Source organism: Azolla caroliniana, unplaced genomic scaffold, assembly GCF_043228905.1.
Source record: "Azolla caroliniana isolate FFs.n. ecotype wild unplaced genomic scaffold, voAzoCaro1.0.p SCAF_6, whole genome shotgun sequence".
In the NCBI taxonomy this organism is placed as follows: domain Eukaryota; kingdom Viridiplantae; phylum Streptophyta; class Polypodiopsida; order Salviniales; family Salviniaceae; genus Azolla; species Azolla caroliniana.
The window spans coordinates 11,745,761-11,762,941 of NW_028230441.1; the positions used below are offsets into that span (position 1 = coordinate 11,745,761).

General features: G+C 38.5%; 2 protein-coding genes across 2 annotated transcripts; one reads left to right on the forward strand and one right to left on the reverse strand.

Moving 5' to 3' along the window:
- Positions 1–2,235: 2,235 nt before the first annotated feature.
- LOC147863091 (malate dehydrogenase, cytoplasmic) lies at positions 2,236–5,756 on the reverse strand. The gene is made up of 7 exons (XM_087321562.1): positions 5,559–5,756; positions 4,660–4,818; positions 4,224–4,399; positions 3,355–3,632; positions 3,084–3,219; positions 2,789–2,900; positions 2,236–2,558 (listed from the first exon to the last, which is right to left on the reverse strand). Exons 1-7 carry the CDS (start codon positions 5,599–5,601, stop codon positions 2,461–2,463), a joined length of 1,002 nt encoding a protein of 333 aa, XP_087177688.1. The 5' UTR covers positions 5,602–5,756; the 3' UTR covers positions 2,236–2,460.
- Positions 5,757–12,227: 6,471 nt separating this feature from the next.
- On the forward strand, positions 12,228–16,606 carry NIR1 (nitrite reductase 1). The gene is made up of 4 exons (XM_087320937.1): positions 12,228–12,506; positions 12,628–12,787; positions 13,118–13,472; positions 15,274–16,606. Exons 1-4 carry the CDS (start codon positions 12,237–12,239, stop codon positions 16,295–16,297), a joined length of 1,809 nt encoding a protein of 602 aa, XP_087177063.1. The 5' UTR covers positions 12,228–12,236; the 3' UTR covers positions 16,298–16,606.
- The last annotated feature ends 575 nt before the right edge of the window (positions 16,607–17,181 follow it).

Below are 17,181 nucleotides of genomic sequence, written 5' to 3' on the forward strand. Positions count from 1 at the left end.
AATCAAGTGTTTGAGGAGAGGATGAAATGAATGCCAATTTAGAAGCAAGTGTTGCAAGGAAATCTATGTATATTGGATCTGTTGGGGCTTGTCCACTCAAGTGGAGCCCACAACATTAAGTCGGCTGAACGCCGAATAGACTTAATACTAATTAGTTGTATTTAAATATATATATATATGTATGTATGTATGTCTCCTTTTTCTTTTTTGTATGTTTTTTTGGGCGTGTGTCTTTTCGAAAGGGATGGGGGGGGGGGGGGGGTGCGCGGATCTCACATCATATGTGTAATTCAGAGGGATGGGGTCACATAGAAGCCTTCTTCCAAGTTCAGTGGCACTACAACTGTGGCAGACAGTTTCAACTTCTGCCGAAGAAAGAGGAGAAGAAAGAGGAAAGGAAGGAAACAGAAAGAGAAAGAAAGAGGAGTTTGAGCAAAAAAAAGTAGGAACAAAAACAGAAAAAGTCGAGGGCATTATACATAAGCGTAGTTTTTGCTAATAAGATGCGGGTGCAGGTCAATGACAAGTGTTGTTGGAGGAGGCAGCTTCTTCCCTCCTAAAACCCTGGTTGTCGCCTTCAAAATAAGATAAAAAAAAGACAAGGATTAGGGTTTTAGTTGACAAAAATAATGCCGAAAGAAGAAGGTTACCTAACGGAGAGGAGAGACTGTTGGTCGAGTTGATTAAACCTTATATGTTGCATCATAAGACCCGACCCATAAGCCAAAGCGAGATGGTTTATTATGTGAGAGAATTTTTGGGCCAATAAAAAGTGGCTCTTTCCTTCAAGTGAGTTGAGCTCCTCGAGCTCCTACCTTCCACTGAGTCAAGCTCCGCACATGCCCTCGGCTATGTACCTTGCACCGTCCGTGCCCGTGATTCCCTTGCTAGGCCTCTTAATGATTTGGTAGTAGTTAGACACGTCGATTTGCACCCAAATAATAAAGAGGCTTGCTAAGTGAATTGTGGCCACAGAGGGCGTGTAGTCGAGGGTACATGCGTTCTATACTATAAGACTTTACCTAAGAAAGCACACGAGTTTTCGATAGCCCGACTTTGATAAGCATTTGTTACTAGGAGCCCGAATCTCTAACTGCAGTAGCCCGACCAACTCAAGACAAGAGCCCAACTCAAATCAGGCACCCCAATCGACTCATTGCAGGAGCCCGACTCAAATCAATAGCCTAACCAAGTCAGGGCTAATGCTCAACTCAAAGACTAACATCAAAAACTTCAAAATACTTCTTAGTGCAAAAAAAATTCTGACATCAAAAACTTCTAAGTATAAAAAAAAACTTTGACATCAAAATCTTTGAGTTTGAAATATATAAAACTTCCACCATTAAATTTAAAACGTGCGCAAATCTTATTCCCAATGTAAAACAACAAGTGATCATTCCAAACAGTGTTTTGTCTTAGATTTCACCAAAGCATTAAAATTTCAGCCATCAACAATATTTCAACCACCAAAAATTCAGCCACTAAAAAACCAAAAATGTGTTTTGAACATACTTAAAACTTCAAATTTCCAACCATAAAGTGTTTCAAAGATCACAAGCTATGTATTGTTGATTTCAGAGACCAAAAATGTCCAGTCCAAGAGCAAAAAGCTAGATATGATAATTCAATCCATTTTAGATGGTAGGAGATATGTCTCCACGACCAGTTCTACTTCCATCTCCACTTGTAAATAGTGCATCAAAACCTTAGTCAAGATTTTCATTTGTAAATCCATCTCGAACTCAACATTAACAAGATCCTTGCACAAGCCTAATCAACATCAAAATTAAACTTCAATAATTTAGCATTAGATTTGTCCCATGTTCAAGAACTTGCTAAACTTCCGAGGATATGATCCATCTTTTAGCAAAGGATTCATTCTCTAGGACCTAGGTAAGCAATACTACTATTGCATATTAGGCATTTGTTCCATTACACTTGATTTTGTTGTTTTATCTTGCTTTTCATTCAAGGGTCTTGTAATCAATTTATGACCACATGACTTCCTTACAAAAAGATACATTTTTTATAAGCAATATCAAGTAGGATAGCATGGCTCTTAGCATAGTTTTAAGGACTTTTCAGTTGTTAAATTGTAATCAAGTGATTATTTGTTGTAATATTTGCATTAGCGGTCACTGTTCTTGACAAATTCCCAACAAAAAGAATCATTGCAATATTAAGAAGAGCACATGATGATGATCAAAACACATGAATAAAAACGATGACAGGGACAACAAATGGATAATGACTCATGTCATATATATATTATATAAGCTGGCAAGCTTCCTTTTATTTCTTAAATCCTGTCAACCACTAACAAAATTCATTAGCATGAGGAAACTAAAGTCTTTCCTTTCGGAGGCATATAATTACAATAGGGCTTTATTATGTATGCATTTAGTTGGAGAAGAGGAAATGCAAGTAGGCTCTGTTGCAATACAACCCATCTGCCATGAGCTAGCTCTCAATGCAAGAATATGCCATCGCTTTCTCCTCGATCAACTCGTTTGCCGTTGCGATTAGCTTTGCCCTTGAAAAGTCATTAATTGATAGACCTGCCACATTTTAGCGACTCTCTGTCTCTCTCTCTCATGCATTAAGATCATTGCCATGGATTAATATTACTATTTTGTGTTTCAGTATGAATGATTTCAGTTCCCACCCATATTTGTAATCATGATTTGTCTCACAGGCCAAGTTGGCCTCCAGCAGAGGTTTAAATCTCTCTTTCTTTTTGTATTAAGGTTACACTATGCAATATATATAGGGAGCAAAAATGACTAACCTTCGACAATATGCCAGTCACCATTCACACATGTCACCGGATAAGAGTAAATTAAGCCAGGGGGAACATCATATGAACCATCAGAGTAAACGCCCATGGAAACCCAAGTTCCCTACATAATCAGAAAACACGACCAAGAAAATGAGTGGATTAAAACATTTTACATACGCACGCATTATTCCTTAGGAGTGGATTTTCATCTAGACATGCATACACATCTACATAATACATAATAAATGAGTCTCTTATTTTCCATTATATCCATTTCTCGCTCATATATAACATTTTGATTTACCTTGGGGGTTCCAAGAACCCAATCACGAATATGGTCGCATGCCGAACTTGCCGCTGAAAGAGCGCTTGAAAGCTTACGAGCTTTGATAATTGCAGCACCTCGTTGCTGTACAGTTGTAATGAACTCGCCACGTAACCTAAAAATCCAAAAGTCATCTCACATGTCTACTCATTGAAACATCACTAATAACATAGTATTAACCAAAGATCCAAATACAAATCTCATTCATCCACTCATTGACACACTAGTAACAGAGTAAATGGAATTAAACCAGGCATCATCATCCACCAGCTTCTGAAGGGGTTTCTCTCCATTGTCGGTGATAACAACAGCATGGTTAACATCAGGGTATTGGGTAGAAGAGTGGTTTCCCCATATGATGACATTTTTCACCAAGGATACTTGAACCCCGAGTCGTTCTGAGATCTGACCGAGTGCTCGATTGTGATCCAGCCTAGTCAAACACGTGATGTTCTTCTCAGGAATAGAGGGTGCAAATTCCTTTAAAATGAGAGCATTTGTGTTTGCTGGGTTGGCTACCACCAAAACCTATAATAAAAATATAAGAAATGTTTATTTACAAAAACTATACCATCATTAAAAGTAAACCAGATTATGATGGCTGCTATTAGGTTTCCAAATGGATTAGGAACTGTTTGCTTGAGGTTATATGATACACCACTACATCTAGAGATTTGTACATATCAATATTAGCAAAACATACACAGTTTTATGCATAAAACTTTCAGACATCACTTACACAAGCAACGTGAAAAATTATAAATAGATTATACACATAAACATAAACAATGACCTATAAGCACTGTCTTGAAGATGATATTGTCAAGAAGTTGTCACATAGGTTGGCCACATATGACTTGCCATGACCAATAAACTAGTGTATGCTGACTAGGAAACTGCATGTGATACATGAATCACCTTCCAGTAATAGATGCATAAAACCCTTTACTTTTGTACACTCTCCAGCCATGATTGCCACTATTATCTATACTAGAAACTCATGATTGTAAAACCTCATGTATGTCACCCTTGAACTTTAGGCGTATAAAACCATCCAGCATCTACTGTAATATACTAGCATTCATCACAACCACAGAAACATGACAAGAGAATCATTACCTTTACATCTTTGGCTGCATGTTGTTCAAGTGCAGAGGCTTGTGATCTGTAAATCGATACATTCTTTGACATAACATCCTTCCTCTCCATGCCTTCTTTTCGAGGAAACCCACCCACCATGATTGCTATATTCACACCCTTGCAAGCTTCCACCACATCTGTAGTGGCAATAACTCCTAGATAATTCAAGACATTGTGTCAGGATTACAAAGCATAAGAAGCCCAGGCGGATGTGAGGGGATTTGAGCCACAAGAAAAATGGGAAAAACACTCCAAATAAAACCCTACATATATATTTACCATAATACCCATTAAGTCGGAGCAAATTTCCAGAAAATCCCTAGGTTTTGTACTGCGTAGGAGTAGGGGTACACATTGTACAACTCTGGTAATTTTTGGAAAACCTACAGGTATTTTACGCTAGGAAAAAAGTTACCTTTCAGCAAAGGAAAGGCAGCATCAATGAGTTCCATTCTGACACCATTTAGCGACTCCGCAGCCGGGGGGATATCAAGCATTTGCAAAATGACTGGTTGGTCTGGTCCAAGCATAACACCCCTGGCTATCATAGGGACTAAAGCATACCCGATTTGACCTGACCCCATACATATCATTAAAACCATGGGTTTAGCATGATAACCACAACTAAAAACAGCAAAAAATACAACTTTGCATGCACTATGATATTCTTAAGCATTCCTTGCTGTCTCTTAGATGAATGAGTTCATGAACAAGCTGATAATAAAAGTGCTGGTGAATTTTCCAGTAAAAACAAGATCATTAAGGCAAACAATAAAAAAAGGTCTGCCATATCTTTTTAGGTCAATCCAAATCTGGCATTTTCCCCCATCCCAAATCGGTCTCTAATCTAATCTTTCTAAGAAAACGCTGATATTAATGTAATAGAAATCTGAATTTGATGGACATAGCCCTCTTATGTGGAGTCAGCTTAGAACCTGAAATAAGATTAATTTGATCAACATAGCCTTCTTATGTTGAAATCAGCTTAGAATATATATATATATATATATATTACCAATTCATCCAATTTCTTATGCATAATTACAATCTCGAATCTTCTCACCATCAACAAATGCATCTGTCGTTTCTTATGCATATGTCAATTCATGAACATTTCTCAGCATATTCACAATCCTATTATCATTCTTTCTTCTGTATAGATGGAACATTTCTACACATTTTGCCAGTTCTGGCTCATTGCTTATAAATATTCAGTTAATCTATGTACTCCTATGTGTGATCCTACGTAAATTATTCCAATAATAACAGTAAATCAGATGAAATAATGCATATTTTGCTACAAGATTTCTTTACCTGCCGCACCAGTGACGAGAACACGAACAGCGTCTCTAGCCATGGCAGAAGGAAAGAGAATAGATGAGAATATGAACACAGTTGAGTTTGGATTATTGTTCTCCCTGTATTTGTTTCTAAGTGTTCTAACAAATAAAAAGGGTGCGTGAGGAAGTGGCGACAAGGATCCATGACGTGAGCTATGGCGATGGAGGCGATGGAGGGGGGGCAGGGCGAGATTTGCGCAGAGGGATCAGCTCTGTTTTGTTTTGCTTTGCTTTTTTTTCTTGTCTTTTCTTTCTTGCGCTTTTCCTTGTTCTCTCTATGGATTTTAGCGTGTAGGGAGTCGCGTAGACTTGAAGTAACGAGGAGAGTGGAGGAGGAAGAGGAGAAGATGTATGGAGGAGTAAGTACATACATAATAGATAGGTGAGAAATTTGAGTTTCGAACCCAAGACATAGTATAGTGCTTGTAGTGTAAGGGCTTACCACTAGGGTTACCATATAAAAAAAATGTATGAGAGAGAGAGAGAGAGAAGATTCCTTTTGCATCTGTGGTGGCCCACCTATGGCCACATGATGCCGCCATTGTGGTGGTTGTCCGCCATGAGTTTCGATGGCGCAGGTTGCCAAAGATGTTAAAACTCACCACCTACTTAGTTCACGTGTGTGGGTGATGATGTACATATGCGGGTTGGCCCATAGCGCCACAAGGACAATGATGATGTAACCACAGATATTACCTCTTGTAAGCTTCTATGATGCTCCCTGCAGGTCGCCGAAGATGGCTATTGACCTCTTGTTGCTAGCTAAGACATATATCTGCATGGAGCAACCACTTAAACGCACTCTCACTATTAGCAATGGGCCCGGTTCGGTTCGGTTTCTTGGCCTTGAAACCAAACCAAACCATTTATTAATAAAAAAAACCGAACCAAACTGTTTTAAAATTTATGAAGCCATTTAAACCAACTCGTTTAAAGCATAGGAGAAACCAAACCGTTTACGTAAAATTTAAAACCAAACCATTTTTTATTGATATTAATCATTATACTTATTATAAATTTGTGTGAGAAAATCATCGTAAATTTATTCATCATACTCATCATAAATTTTGTCATCATACTTATTATAAAATTTGTCATCATACTTATCATAATTTTGGTCATCATACTAATCATAAATTTGATCATCATACTAATCATAAAGTTGATCATCATACTAATCATAAAGTTGATCATCATACTTATCATAAAGTTGATCATCATACTTATCATAATTGATCATCATAAATGAAAAAGAGACTCTACATATAATACATATAAAATTTAATAAGTTAAAACAAGAGTTTAAAATTAAAAGTTGAAAGTTATAGCTTATAGAAAATATTTATGAGTATTTTTTAACCTATAAACCTATAAACCTTTAAACCGAACCACATAAACAAAAACCGATAAGCCGCTAAACCGCTAAACCGGTCAATTCAAAACCGAACTGAACCGAAACCGATTAGTAACATTTGAAATCAAACCAAACTGTTTAGTTATCTTTGAACCTATAAACCATTAAGCCACGAATTTTCGGTTCGGTTCGGTTTGAGGTGAAACCGAGCCCATTGCTACTCGCTATCTTGAGACCGAGCACAGGATACAATATTAACTTCAAAACTTGGATCACATCATAATAATATAGATCACACAAACACCCCTCCTACATATCAGCTCAAGCTACGTCTAGAACCTGTAATCTTAAGGACAAATGCCTTATATGCACATCAGGCATAATATAACAAAAATTGATTGAGTGTACATCATACTCTCTCTTTGGGTAAAGTTCTTGTGCGTGAATATTGAGGTTAACATGGTACCATCAATGATCCCTAATTACTCCTAGCCTATCTTATTTCCTATTTATTACGTTGGACCTCCCTAAAGGGTCTCTTTCCAATTATGGGCCATTTACTTCTAATCAAAGGTGCTTTTATGTGCATAATTACAACAGTGTCATGTAGTTGGATAATATACATTCCCATATGACAACCAACATTATGGCACACTTAGCACAAGGGCACTCGATTTTCACGCAAACCAAGAACATAGCCGAAGTATGCATTAGTCTCCCTCTCCATCCATCTGTCCATTAAACTTCTTAATATAGGCTTTTCACCCCATGCCTACCATTGAACATGAAAGCATTCCACATATTCGAAACGTGTTGCAACCCCTAATATTGTGAAAATCAGAACAATAACTCTAACTCATCATTTGAACCATTTTAAACATACTAAGGAAAATGTCATTGTTGAGGCATCAAGTATCGGTGGGACAACACTTGCCAAATCTCTAATTTCTTCCAAATGATATGAGCTATAGGGCATTTAATGAATCAATGTGTACTCGCTTCCAATGTAATGGTGCAAGAGAAGCATGTCCCTGACTCCCAACCCTTGTCTGCTTAAGGTTGAACCTAATGGGAGCCTACCCATCATGACTCTCCAAATGAATACCTTCGCCAAACATGGCAAATGGGAATGCTAACCATGTCGTCAAATTTTCCACCACCTTGCATTTGACTTACATACATTCCACACCTTTTATGCTTCAAATGAGAACCAAGGCAATCATGCCATTGCATGATGATACAATATATTTGTTGTGACTTACAATTAGTGTGTCCATCCTTTAACAATCAATCCACCCAATAAGCCCATTTCATTTAATTGACAAATATCCATTCAACAAGGGTATATCTTGTAATTTCTCCCAAATAAATCTATAATCGGGGGAATGAATAACCATCGTTTACCATTTTCAATTAATGACAAACTTTGAGATTCAATATCAACCAAGTCCCTAATTGAAACATATGATTGAATTGAGATCACATTTTCTCTTTTCCATGCCAATGCAACAATCGATAATAAATGAATAATGCATCATGTAATGAATTACAAAACTTTCGATTACTTGATGGCGCTTCACTCAAGAAAATGTAATGCATATTACCAAGACCTAACCAATTGTTGAGCACTTACAAAATGTTGAAAATTTAAAAGGATCCATTCATTGAGCAATGTCCATCATCATTCTTGAATCTTATATTTTCCATGCATCACTACTTCATGCTCCATAAATTATTGCATCATAGATATCCACGGTTGCTCTTGTTGACTCCTATCTCATTATAACGCAAAATTGCGGTTCGTCTTGCTCGTCTTGTTCATTTTTTCTTTCTCTCATTTCTTATTTTTACTTTTATATCCTTACACCACCTCATTGGAAACCATCCTTATCATGCTCCTCTGGAACCAACATTGCTACCACCCTTGCCCACAAAGATGCCACAAGACACCAAAGCAAATTACTTGGCTAAATAGAATACGCCGCATCCGGCCAAGTACAATAATTAAGCAAGTAGCTCGAAGCCGTGGAAGCCTGAGTAGCTAAAAATGTATAGATTAGAGTATACAAGGATAAGGAAGCAACCAAAGTCACCAAAATTTAAACTACCTCTTGAAGGACACATCAAATTAATGAGCATGAAGTGTCGATGATAATGGACGTTATGACCTCCACAACCATAAAAAGGCTGAAGAATATCAATAAAGAACTTGCTCGGATTAGTGAGTAAACTCCATAAATACACAATGCACACTTATGAGAAAATTGCAGAAGCAATATGTTTGAAAATGACACATGATCCTTAATGAATAAAGAATTATTGGTGTCGAGGATCAATTGCAAACATGCAAAAGTGCTTATGAATGATGGAGGCTTCCTCACATTGTGGCAGTTGAAGTTGAAAAATATCAATAAAAGATTTGCTCAACCTAGTGAATAAACTCCATAAATACAAGGAATGTGTGCACACCACTAACAAAATCTTGAAAGCATGCATGATCCTTGATGAGAGAAAGACTCGGTGGTATTGAGGATCAATCACACATAATAGAAAAAGCACCTATGAATGATGGAGGCTTGCTTGGATGTGATGACATTGTGTTATAATTGAAACTAACTCTAATAATAATAAAAACTAACAGTTTAGCTATTTAAAGGTAGTACTATTTAAAAATAAATGTGACTAACAATCACATTTCAAGATGTATTTAAAGGCTGAAAACACCACAAGTTTCAATGCAAGTACATCTAAGCAGATATTACAAGTTCATAGTTTAATTCCAATATCCATTTTGTACCTTCTTACCTCTATGTTCATCTCCTTCAATGTTATAATTGGTACACTATCGATTAAATTTGAGCAACACATCATTGCTATGCAACAATTCAACCCCCACCAACCCCATTGTACTATGAATGGGGATTTAGTTGGTGGCACTACAAGCGAGCGCATCATGGCACTCAAAGTCTCTCAATAAGGAGTAGATCAAGGCAAAAGAGTATGCCCTTGGGCAACAATACAACACTCTAAACGTTGTTGAGTTGGATCAAGCAAAATATGAATGCTAAAGACCAAGTCATTGATGACATAACAACTCCATGCAGCCAACCATTGCACCACATTACAACAAAGAAAGTCATCATTGACTTATGTTGATAAAGATGTCATGGATGCTTGGTATTGATGGCTCAAGCATGTTGTAGAAAAGGTGGTGTAGTTTTTAATTTAGACAAGGTAACAAAAATTTGGCTCAAGATCAAAACCAACTACACTATGCTTTCCATGGTGACCCTCAGAAAAAACTTGGAAGATGCTTAGAGGGATGGGCAATACTTGCATGAAGCTAGATGCCAAGCTATTATCAAAGGCTACATTGGAAGACGTAGTAGAACCATTTTCCCCATGTATCAAATTGGTCTCCGAGAGTGTAATACAGATGTCGATAGTGTGTCTCATGGTACTACGTCAACCTCAATTGCTTGATCTCTCCCCCAATTGTAATTTCTAAGGCTTAGGTGACGTTGATGGCTTGATAGAGGTTCATTTGTGGCATAGGCATTGTCCCATAGTGTGTGCGAACACCCCGATCACCCATTCAACTGTTGTGAAATAAGTCAGTTTATGTAATTAACCACCAAAGAATATGGAGGGTCCTACTATGTACTAGCAAGAATGTTGGGCACAAAGATTGTAATTGACTTCCTAAAGAATGTCAATCTCACAATGGGATAACATATTCAATGATCTAAGATGAGTTAAAAGGGCAAGAGAATATTGAATATAGTATGATTAGGCAGTGGATGAAGAAGGCATAATCTCACCCCATCCCCACATCCTCACGATGGGCTAGGCATGATCTCAAAACAATTCTCCCCTAGACACTAAAATCATTTACATATGTCAATTTCTCAATTTTAAAGGCGAGAAAAATAGTTATAGAAATAAGAGATTGTAACAAGATTAGGAGAGGAAGGATGTATAAGCAACTCTAATGCTATCAATGTTGACCATGAATATAAAATTCTTCATGAATAACTCTATTATGTCTACTCGTAACTCTCCCTCTCCCTTTAGTCTTTAGTGTCACAACCATTAACTTTGTGGTAGTATATTTAAATAAGTCATGTGTTTTAGTATCTTATATGAGTGCATTTTAGTTAGATTTAATGGCGAATGTAGTAAAAAGAGCTAGCCTTTTATCACTTAACACCATGCCTTGATATGTACTTCGTCGCATTTTATTGACTCGTAAAGCCATTACCTACATGGACCTACACTTAGAAGATAAGACAGACCAATCCTTATTGTAAGAATCTAAATTAACTTTAAGCAAAATTAAGAAGAAAGGGTGTTAGATCACCCAATCACCCCCCTAACGATGGTGAGAGAAAGATCAATGTCCCCCATACCATCAAGTTCAAACATGGATGATATGTTGGGTTTGAAGAAGGAGGAGGCACACAAGTATGCCACTATAACTTTGCCACAAGGTTAGAGCCTCTATCAGAATAACAAAGATCAACCCTTTCATGAAGTTATGTAGCCATCTTATATATAGGCTCAATCCCGAGGCCCTTTTTTGTTTCACGCTTGATTGCTTTAGTGTTAGTGGCCAAGTGATGAAAACACTATAAAGTTATCTTCCACTTTAGGATCGAGAGTAACTCAACCCTTACCTTTGGCTCCTTAAGAATCAGCCCACAACTAACCCCTGAAGTTAGAGAACTATGCTTACAATTATACGATCATAACACTTATGCTTAACCTTTATTTCTCAAGTCAAACCAACCACTTTTTCATAGCACGACTACAATTTGGCCGTCTTAACCTCCATTAACCTTAACAAGTAGCTGAAAGTGGAGTATCGACCACAACCAACCTCAAACACACTTATTTGGTATGTGCCTTTGTCCTGGACACAACCATATGTACTTTGGTATAGTGGCCAGCCATAGTTAGGTCATGGGATCGAATCCGGCCCCAACCAATTCATTTTGTTACTTCCTTCTTTCCTTTCTTCTTTTGTTCACACACACACAGGCTCGCACGCTGCGAGCCGTGGCGCAGGAGGCAGGCAGGCTCCCACCCTACCCTGCCCTGCCCCCTGCCCCCTCCCCTTTTCCTTTTTCTTCTTCTTCTTCTTCTTCTTCTTCTTCTTTGGGGTGAGTGACCCTTCGCGACTCCGAAGGCCCACTTCCTTCCCTTTTATCTGATGTCGATCTTCAGTGGCTTCCGGAAAATATCCTCTCAACCATTCACAGCAAAACTAATTACATTGATTTCCCCACTCAATCCACCATGGCTATGGCTGCTGCTGCTTCTGCTTCTGCCCATTCCTCCTCCGTGTGTACCTATGGTCCTTGTTATTCTTACCGTATGAAGAATGAGCTCAACCGACGCTCCGTCAGTGCTTCTGCTCATGGTTACTCCGCTAATTCCCCGGAGCTAGCAAGAATAAATCCTGTTGCTGGTATTAAGAACCCACTGTTGACGCCGCTTGTGGAAGAGAAAGATGGTTTCTGGGTCCTCAAACCAGAGAATCACGTGGGCATTAATCCTGCTGAGAAAGTAATATTCAGTTCCCTTTTTTTTCTTTTGTTTGAACGGTAATGATTTGAGCTGGATTTCATTCTGAGAAAATGCCAAAATGATTATTTCTTTCAAATATACAATTATAATATGATTTTAGATCAAGCTAGAGAAGGATCCAATGAAGTGGTACATGGAAGGGGGAGTGAAGGAACTTGCACAGAAAACGATGGAAGAAATCGATGGATCGAAAGAGATGAAAGAAGACATCGATTCTCGTCTCAAGTGGCTTGGATTGTTCCACAGGAGAAAGCATCAATGTAAGGGGCGAAAGTTTTCTAGTTTCAAAATTTTGAACCTTAGTTCGATTACAATCAATATTAATTCGCATCAATGTAAGAGGCAAATGTTTTCAAATTTCAATCGTGTGAACCGTAGTCTTACTAAAATCAATATTGAATTAAATAGCGGTTAATCACTTAAAAATAGAGGTTAACCACAACCACCTAATCGCCTAATGAAGTGATAGAGATTAATTACGATTAACGAATTAATTCAACGAATGGATTTCATATATTCATTGGTATGAACTTAAGAGGACATGAAGCTAATCATGGAAAGGGTAAACATCTCTATTTTGATCAAATTAGATGGGAGGTTCATGATGCGGCTGAAGCTGCCCAATGGCGTGTCCACGAGTGAGCAAACACGATATCTGGCGAGCATTGTGGAGCGCTATGGCATTGAGGGATGTGCCGATATCACAACCCGCCAGAATTGGCAGATCCGTGGTGTCATGTTGGCGGATGCACCCGAGATTTTCCAAGGCCTTGAGCGAGTTGGACTTAGTTGCCTCCAGAGTGGCATGGACAATGTCCGAAACGCAGTCGGGAACCCTCTTGCCGGCATCGATCCCCATGAAATCATCGACACCCGGCCTTTCAACGAATCTCTCAACAACTTCATCACAAATTACGGTCGTGGAAACCCCTCCATCACCAATCTGTGAGTTTCTCTCTCTCGACCATCTATGTTCTCTCTTCACATGGCATTATGGCAGCTCCGTACTTGTTTGATTAAAGCATCATATATGCTTAAATCCATACTTTTTTAAGTCTGTGCCCATCTTGAATAATGACACATATCTTGGCATGCCTATATAGTTGGCACGTGTATGTGCTCTATGTTTAGCCAGCCTTTGAAATATGGCACAGCCATTCTTCTGTAGAATAGAGGATCTCCCCATCTCCTCCCTCACGAGATTGTCATTTATAGGGAAGCATGTGGGATTGGAAGTCGCCCTACTTTGGCCCATCACAAAGTATAGGCCTCCAGAAGTGCATTCCAGAAGTGCATCATCTGTCGTTTCTATGTAATTTCTTGGGAAGAAAAGCTATTGTATAATGCATGGGACATTAGGCTTTGAAATGTATGTGCTGTAACTCCTTGGATCACTTACCTTGGTCAATCAGTTTGGCAACCTCTCAGAAACCAAAAGACATGCCTTGGGTCTACATATCACATGATAGGTCCAAAAACCTTGGCTAGATGTGCACAACATTTTATATACAATGTTTGGATATCTTGATAAGCTTCACTAATAATTCATGTCCACTTATTTTGACCTTATGTTATCCTTATTTCATGTTCCTTCATATTTCCACCTTTGTAGACTATTCTTTCATATTTGTACAAAAGTAATAGATAAAGAACCCTACCGTTCACCATTTTATTTCGCTGACTTTTCAAAGTATGTAAGAAAGAGTAATACTAGTCCACATATTAGAAACTGCCATTAGGATGCCTTAATAAATATGGGAAACTGCCATTAGGATGTCTTAATAAATATGGGTGCCAGACATGATTAGCTCATGGGAGCATGACAAATTTGTCAATTCAATTGGACCCTGTCTTCCACTTAGTAATTCTATTGGCTTGCCAACCAAAGTGATGATCAATGATTTGTATTTCCTTTGAGATTTTCAGTTTGTAAAAGCTATCTCTTAGAAGGAAGCAAGAATCATTTTAACTGCAAACGTTAGAGTTATTTTAACACCAGCGTTTCATTGTTGATTACAAAAAAAGCTTCACAAAAAGATGATTCATCAAAATAATACTCGTAGAGATGTTTCCCCCACAATCATATGACAGATTCATGAATTGAATGTTCATCTAGGTCACAGCTAGAAGCTCACTATTTCATTGTTCATCTAGGTCACATTTAGAAGCTCACTGTTTCCTTCATCAGGAATTGAATACTCATCTAGCTCACAATTGGAAGCTTGCTATTTCATTCATAATGGAGTCAAATATAGAAGTTGCATGACCAACGTCCTAATCTTAGTATAAAAGTAAGAAAAACTATTGTATCCAGAATCTCACTAATTCCGAGTCAAATATAATATTTGATATTCGTGCAAAACAACCAACATCATCAAAAGTTTCAGTGAGTATAAGAACAATATCGTACCAATAAATAGACAGTATCAATAAGAATGTGAATCCAAATCTAAACATAGAGGTGTCTTAATTGCAGCATTACTATGATTTTTGCTTCTGTAGATTTTAGAAAAGCTTTGAAGCTTTGCAAAGATTTTAGGTTTTTTTATTTTACCTTAATGCAAGGTTTCCAAGTCTAAACATAGAGGTCTCTTATTTGCAACATTATTATGATTTTTGTGCCTTTAGATTTTCGAAAAGCTTTGCAAAGATTTTAGGCTTTTTTATTTTACCTTAATGCAAGGTTTCTTATGTGATTGTGTTTGAAGCTGTTTTGAGAATGAATTCTGGCAAAAATTGCATGCAGGCCGCGGAAGTGGAATGTGTGTGTGGTGGGTTCACATGACCTCTACGAGCACCCACACATTAATGACTTGGCCTACATGCCCGCCCAACACAATGATGGTCGCGGAGGCTTCAACCTTCTTGTAGGTGGCTTTTTCAGCCCAAAAAGAGTGGCTGAGGCGATACCGCTCGATGTGTGGGTGTCATATGATGATGTTGTGCCCATATGTCGAGCCATCCTCGAGACGTATCGAGACCTGGGTGCTCGTGGGAATCGACAGAAAACACGAATGATGTGGCTTATAGATGAACTTGGAATCGAAGTTTTCCGATCTGAGGTAGCTGCTCGTATGAAACCTGAGCATTACCTTGACAGAGCATCTGCATGTGAACTTGTGGACCCCACATGGCAGCGTCGCAACTACTTGGGCATCCATCCCCAAAAGCAATCAGGGCTTCATTACGTCGGCCTTCATGTCCCCGTTGGGCGCCTTCAATCAACGGACATGTTCGAGATTGCAAGGCTTGCGGATCAATATTCCCTCAGCAAGCACGTTCGACTCACTGTGGAACAAAACCTCATATTGCCAGACATTCCCACAGAAAGGCTCTCTCGGCTTCTCGAAGAAGAATTGCTGAAGAAATTCTCGCCGTTCCCAACCTCCCTTGTGGCTGGCCTTGTGGCATGCACCGGTAGCCAATTCTGTGGACAAGCCATCATTGAGACTAAAGCCCGAGCCCAAAAAGTGACGGAAGAGCTCGAGAAAACTATGCTCGTTCCTGTGCCTGTCCGCATGCATTGGACCGGGTGCCCTAACTCGTGTGCACAAGTTCAAGTGGCAGACATTGGATTCATGGGATGCATGACTAGGGACAAAGACAAGAAGCTTGTTGAAGGTGTTGACATCTTCTTGGGTGGTCGTGTCGGATCTGATTCACACCTCGGGGAACGTGTTTGTGCAGGTGTGCCTTGCTCTGATGTTGTGCCGGTAGTCCAGCAAATTCTTATTGAACATTTTGGTGCTCAAAGGAAGCCTATTTTGTGATAACTGTGTTGAGTTTTTCGGCTCACGCTGAAAGCCTTGCACACAAAAGCCAAAGGGGGTCGAAACATGACGAAGGAACCTACAATTACACCTGAATTCTACCATATGTGAAAGCCTGCTATATACCAGGAAATTCCTATTTCTCTGGTCGGAAATATGAAGTTATTATCACTATGATTTGCTGATCGACTCATTTTTCCTACATGTGTACATAGTTTCCACATAGATTTCAGCCAATGTCTTGACATGAGTTTGAGCTACGAGCAATATTTTATCCACGATACAATTACCATTATGATTTGTTGATAAGACTCATTTTCCCTATACGTCAACATAGTTTCCTCATGGATTTCAGCTACAAGAGCAATAGTTTATCCACAACACAATTAGGAACACCTTGTAAAGTTTTCCTCATATGTATTTCAGCCAATGGTTCAACATCAATTTGAACTACGAACAATATTTTATCCACAACTGCTGATTTGCTAATAGACTCATTTTCTCTTCGTGAACATAGTTTCCATATGGATTTCAGCTACAGGAGTGATAGTTTATCCAGAGTACAATTAGGAACGCCTTGTAAATATTTCCTCATAATAATGTATTTTCCCTCTAAATATCAAGTGAAAATTCAGCCCAAATGACGTGAGAGTTCTTTAGTCTAGAAACAATATCATGAAGTGAAATGGCATCATGAGTGCTTGAAGCAACATTTAACTTATCGAGATTTAGTGGTACATGTCCCAATCCTTTGCCCTTTAATGACATTGGCATTGGTACAAAACCGAAATGATGCACAAGTTTGAAAGATGCTTGAGAAGTTAGAAAGGCATTTTTCTGTTGTTCACACTGCTTTTTATATTCTAAAATTGTGTACTAACTTA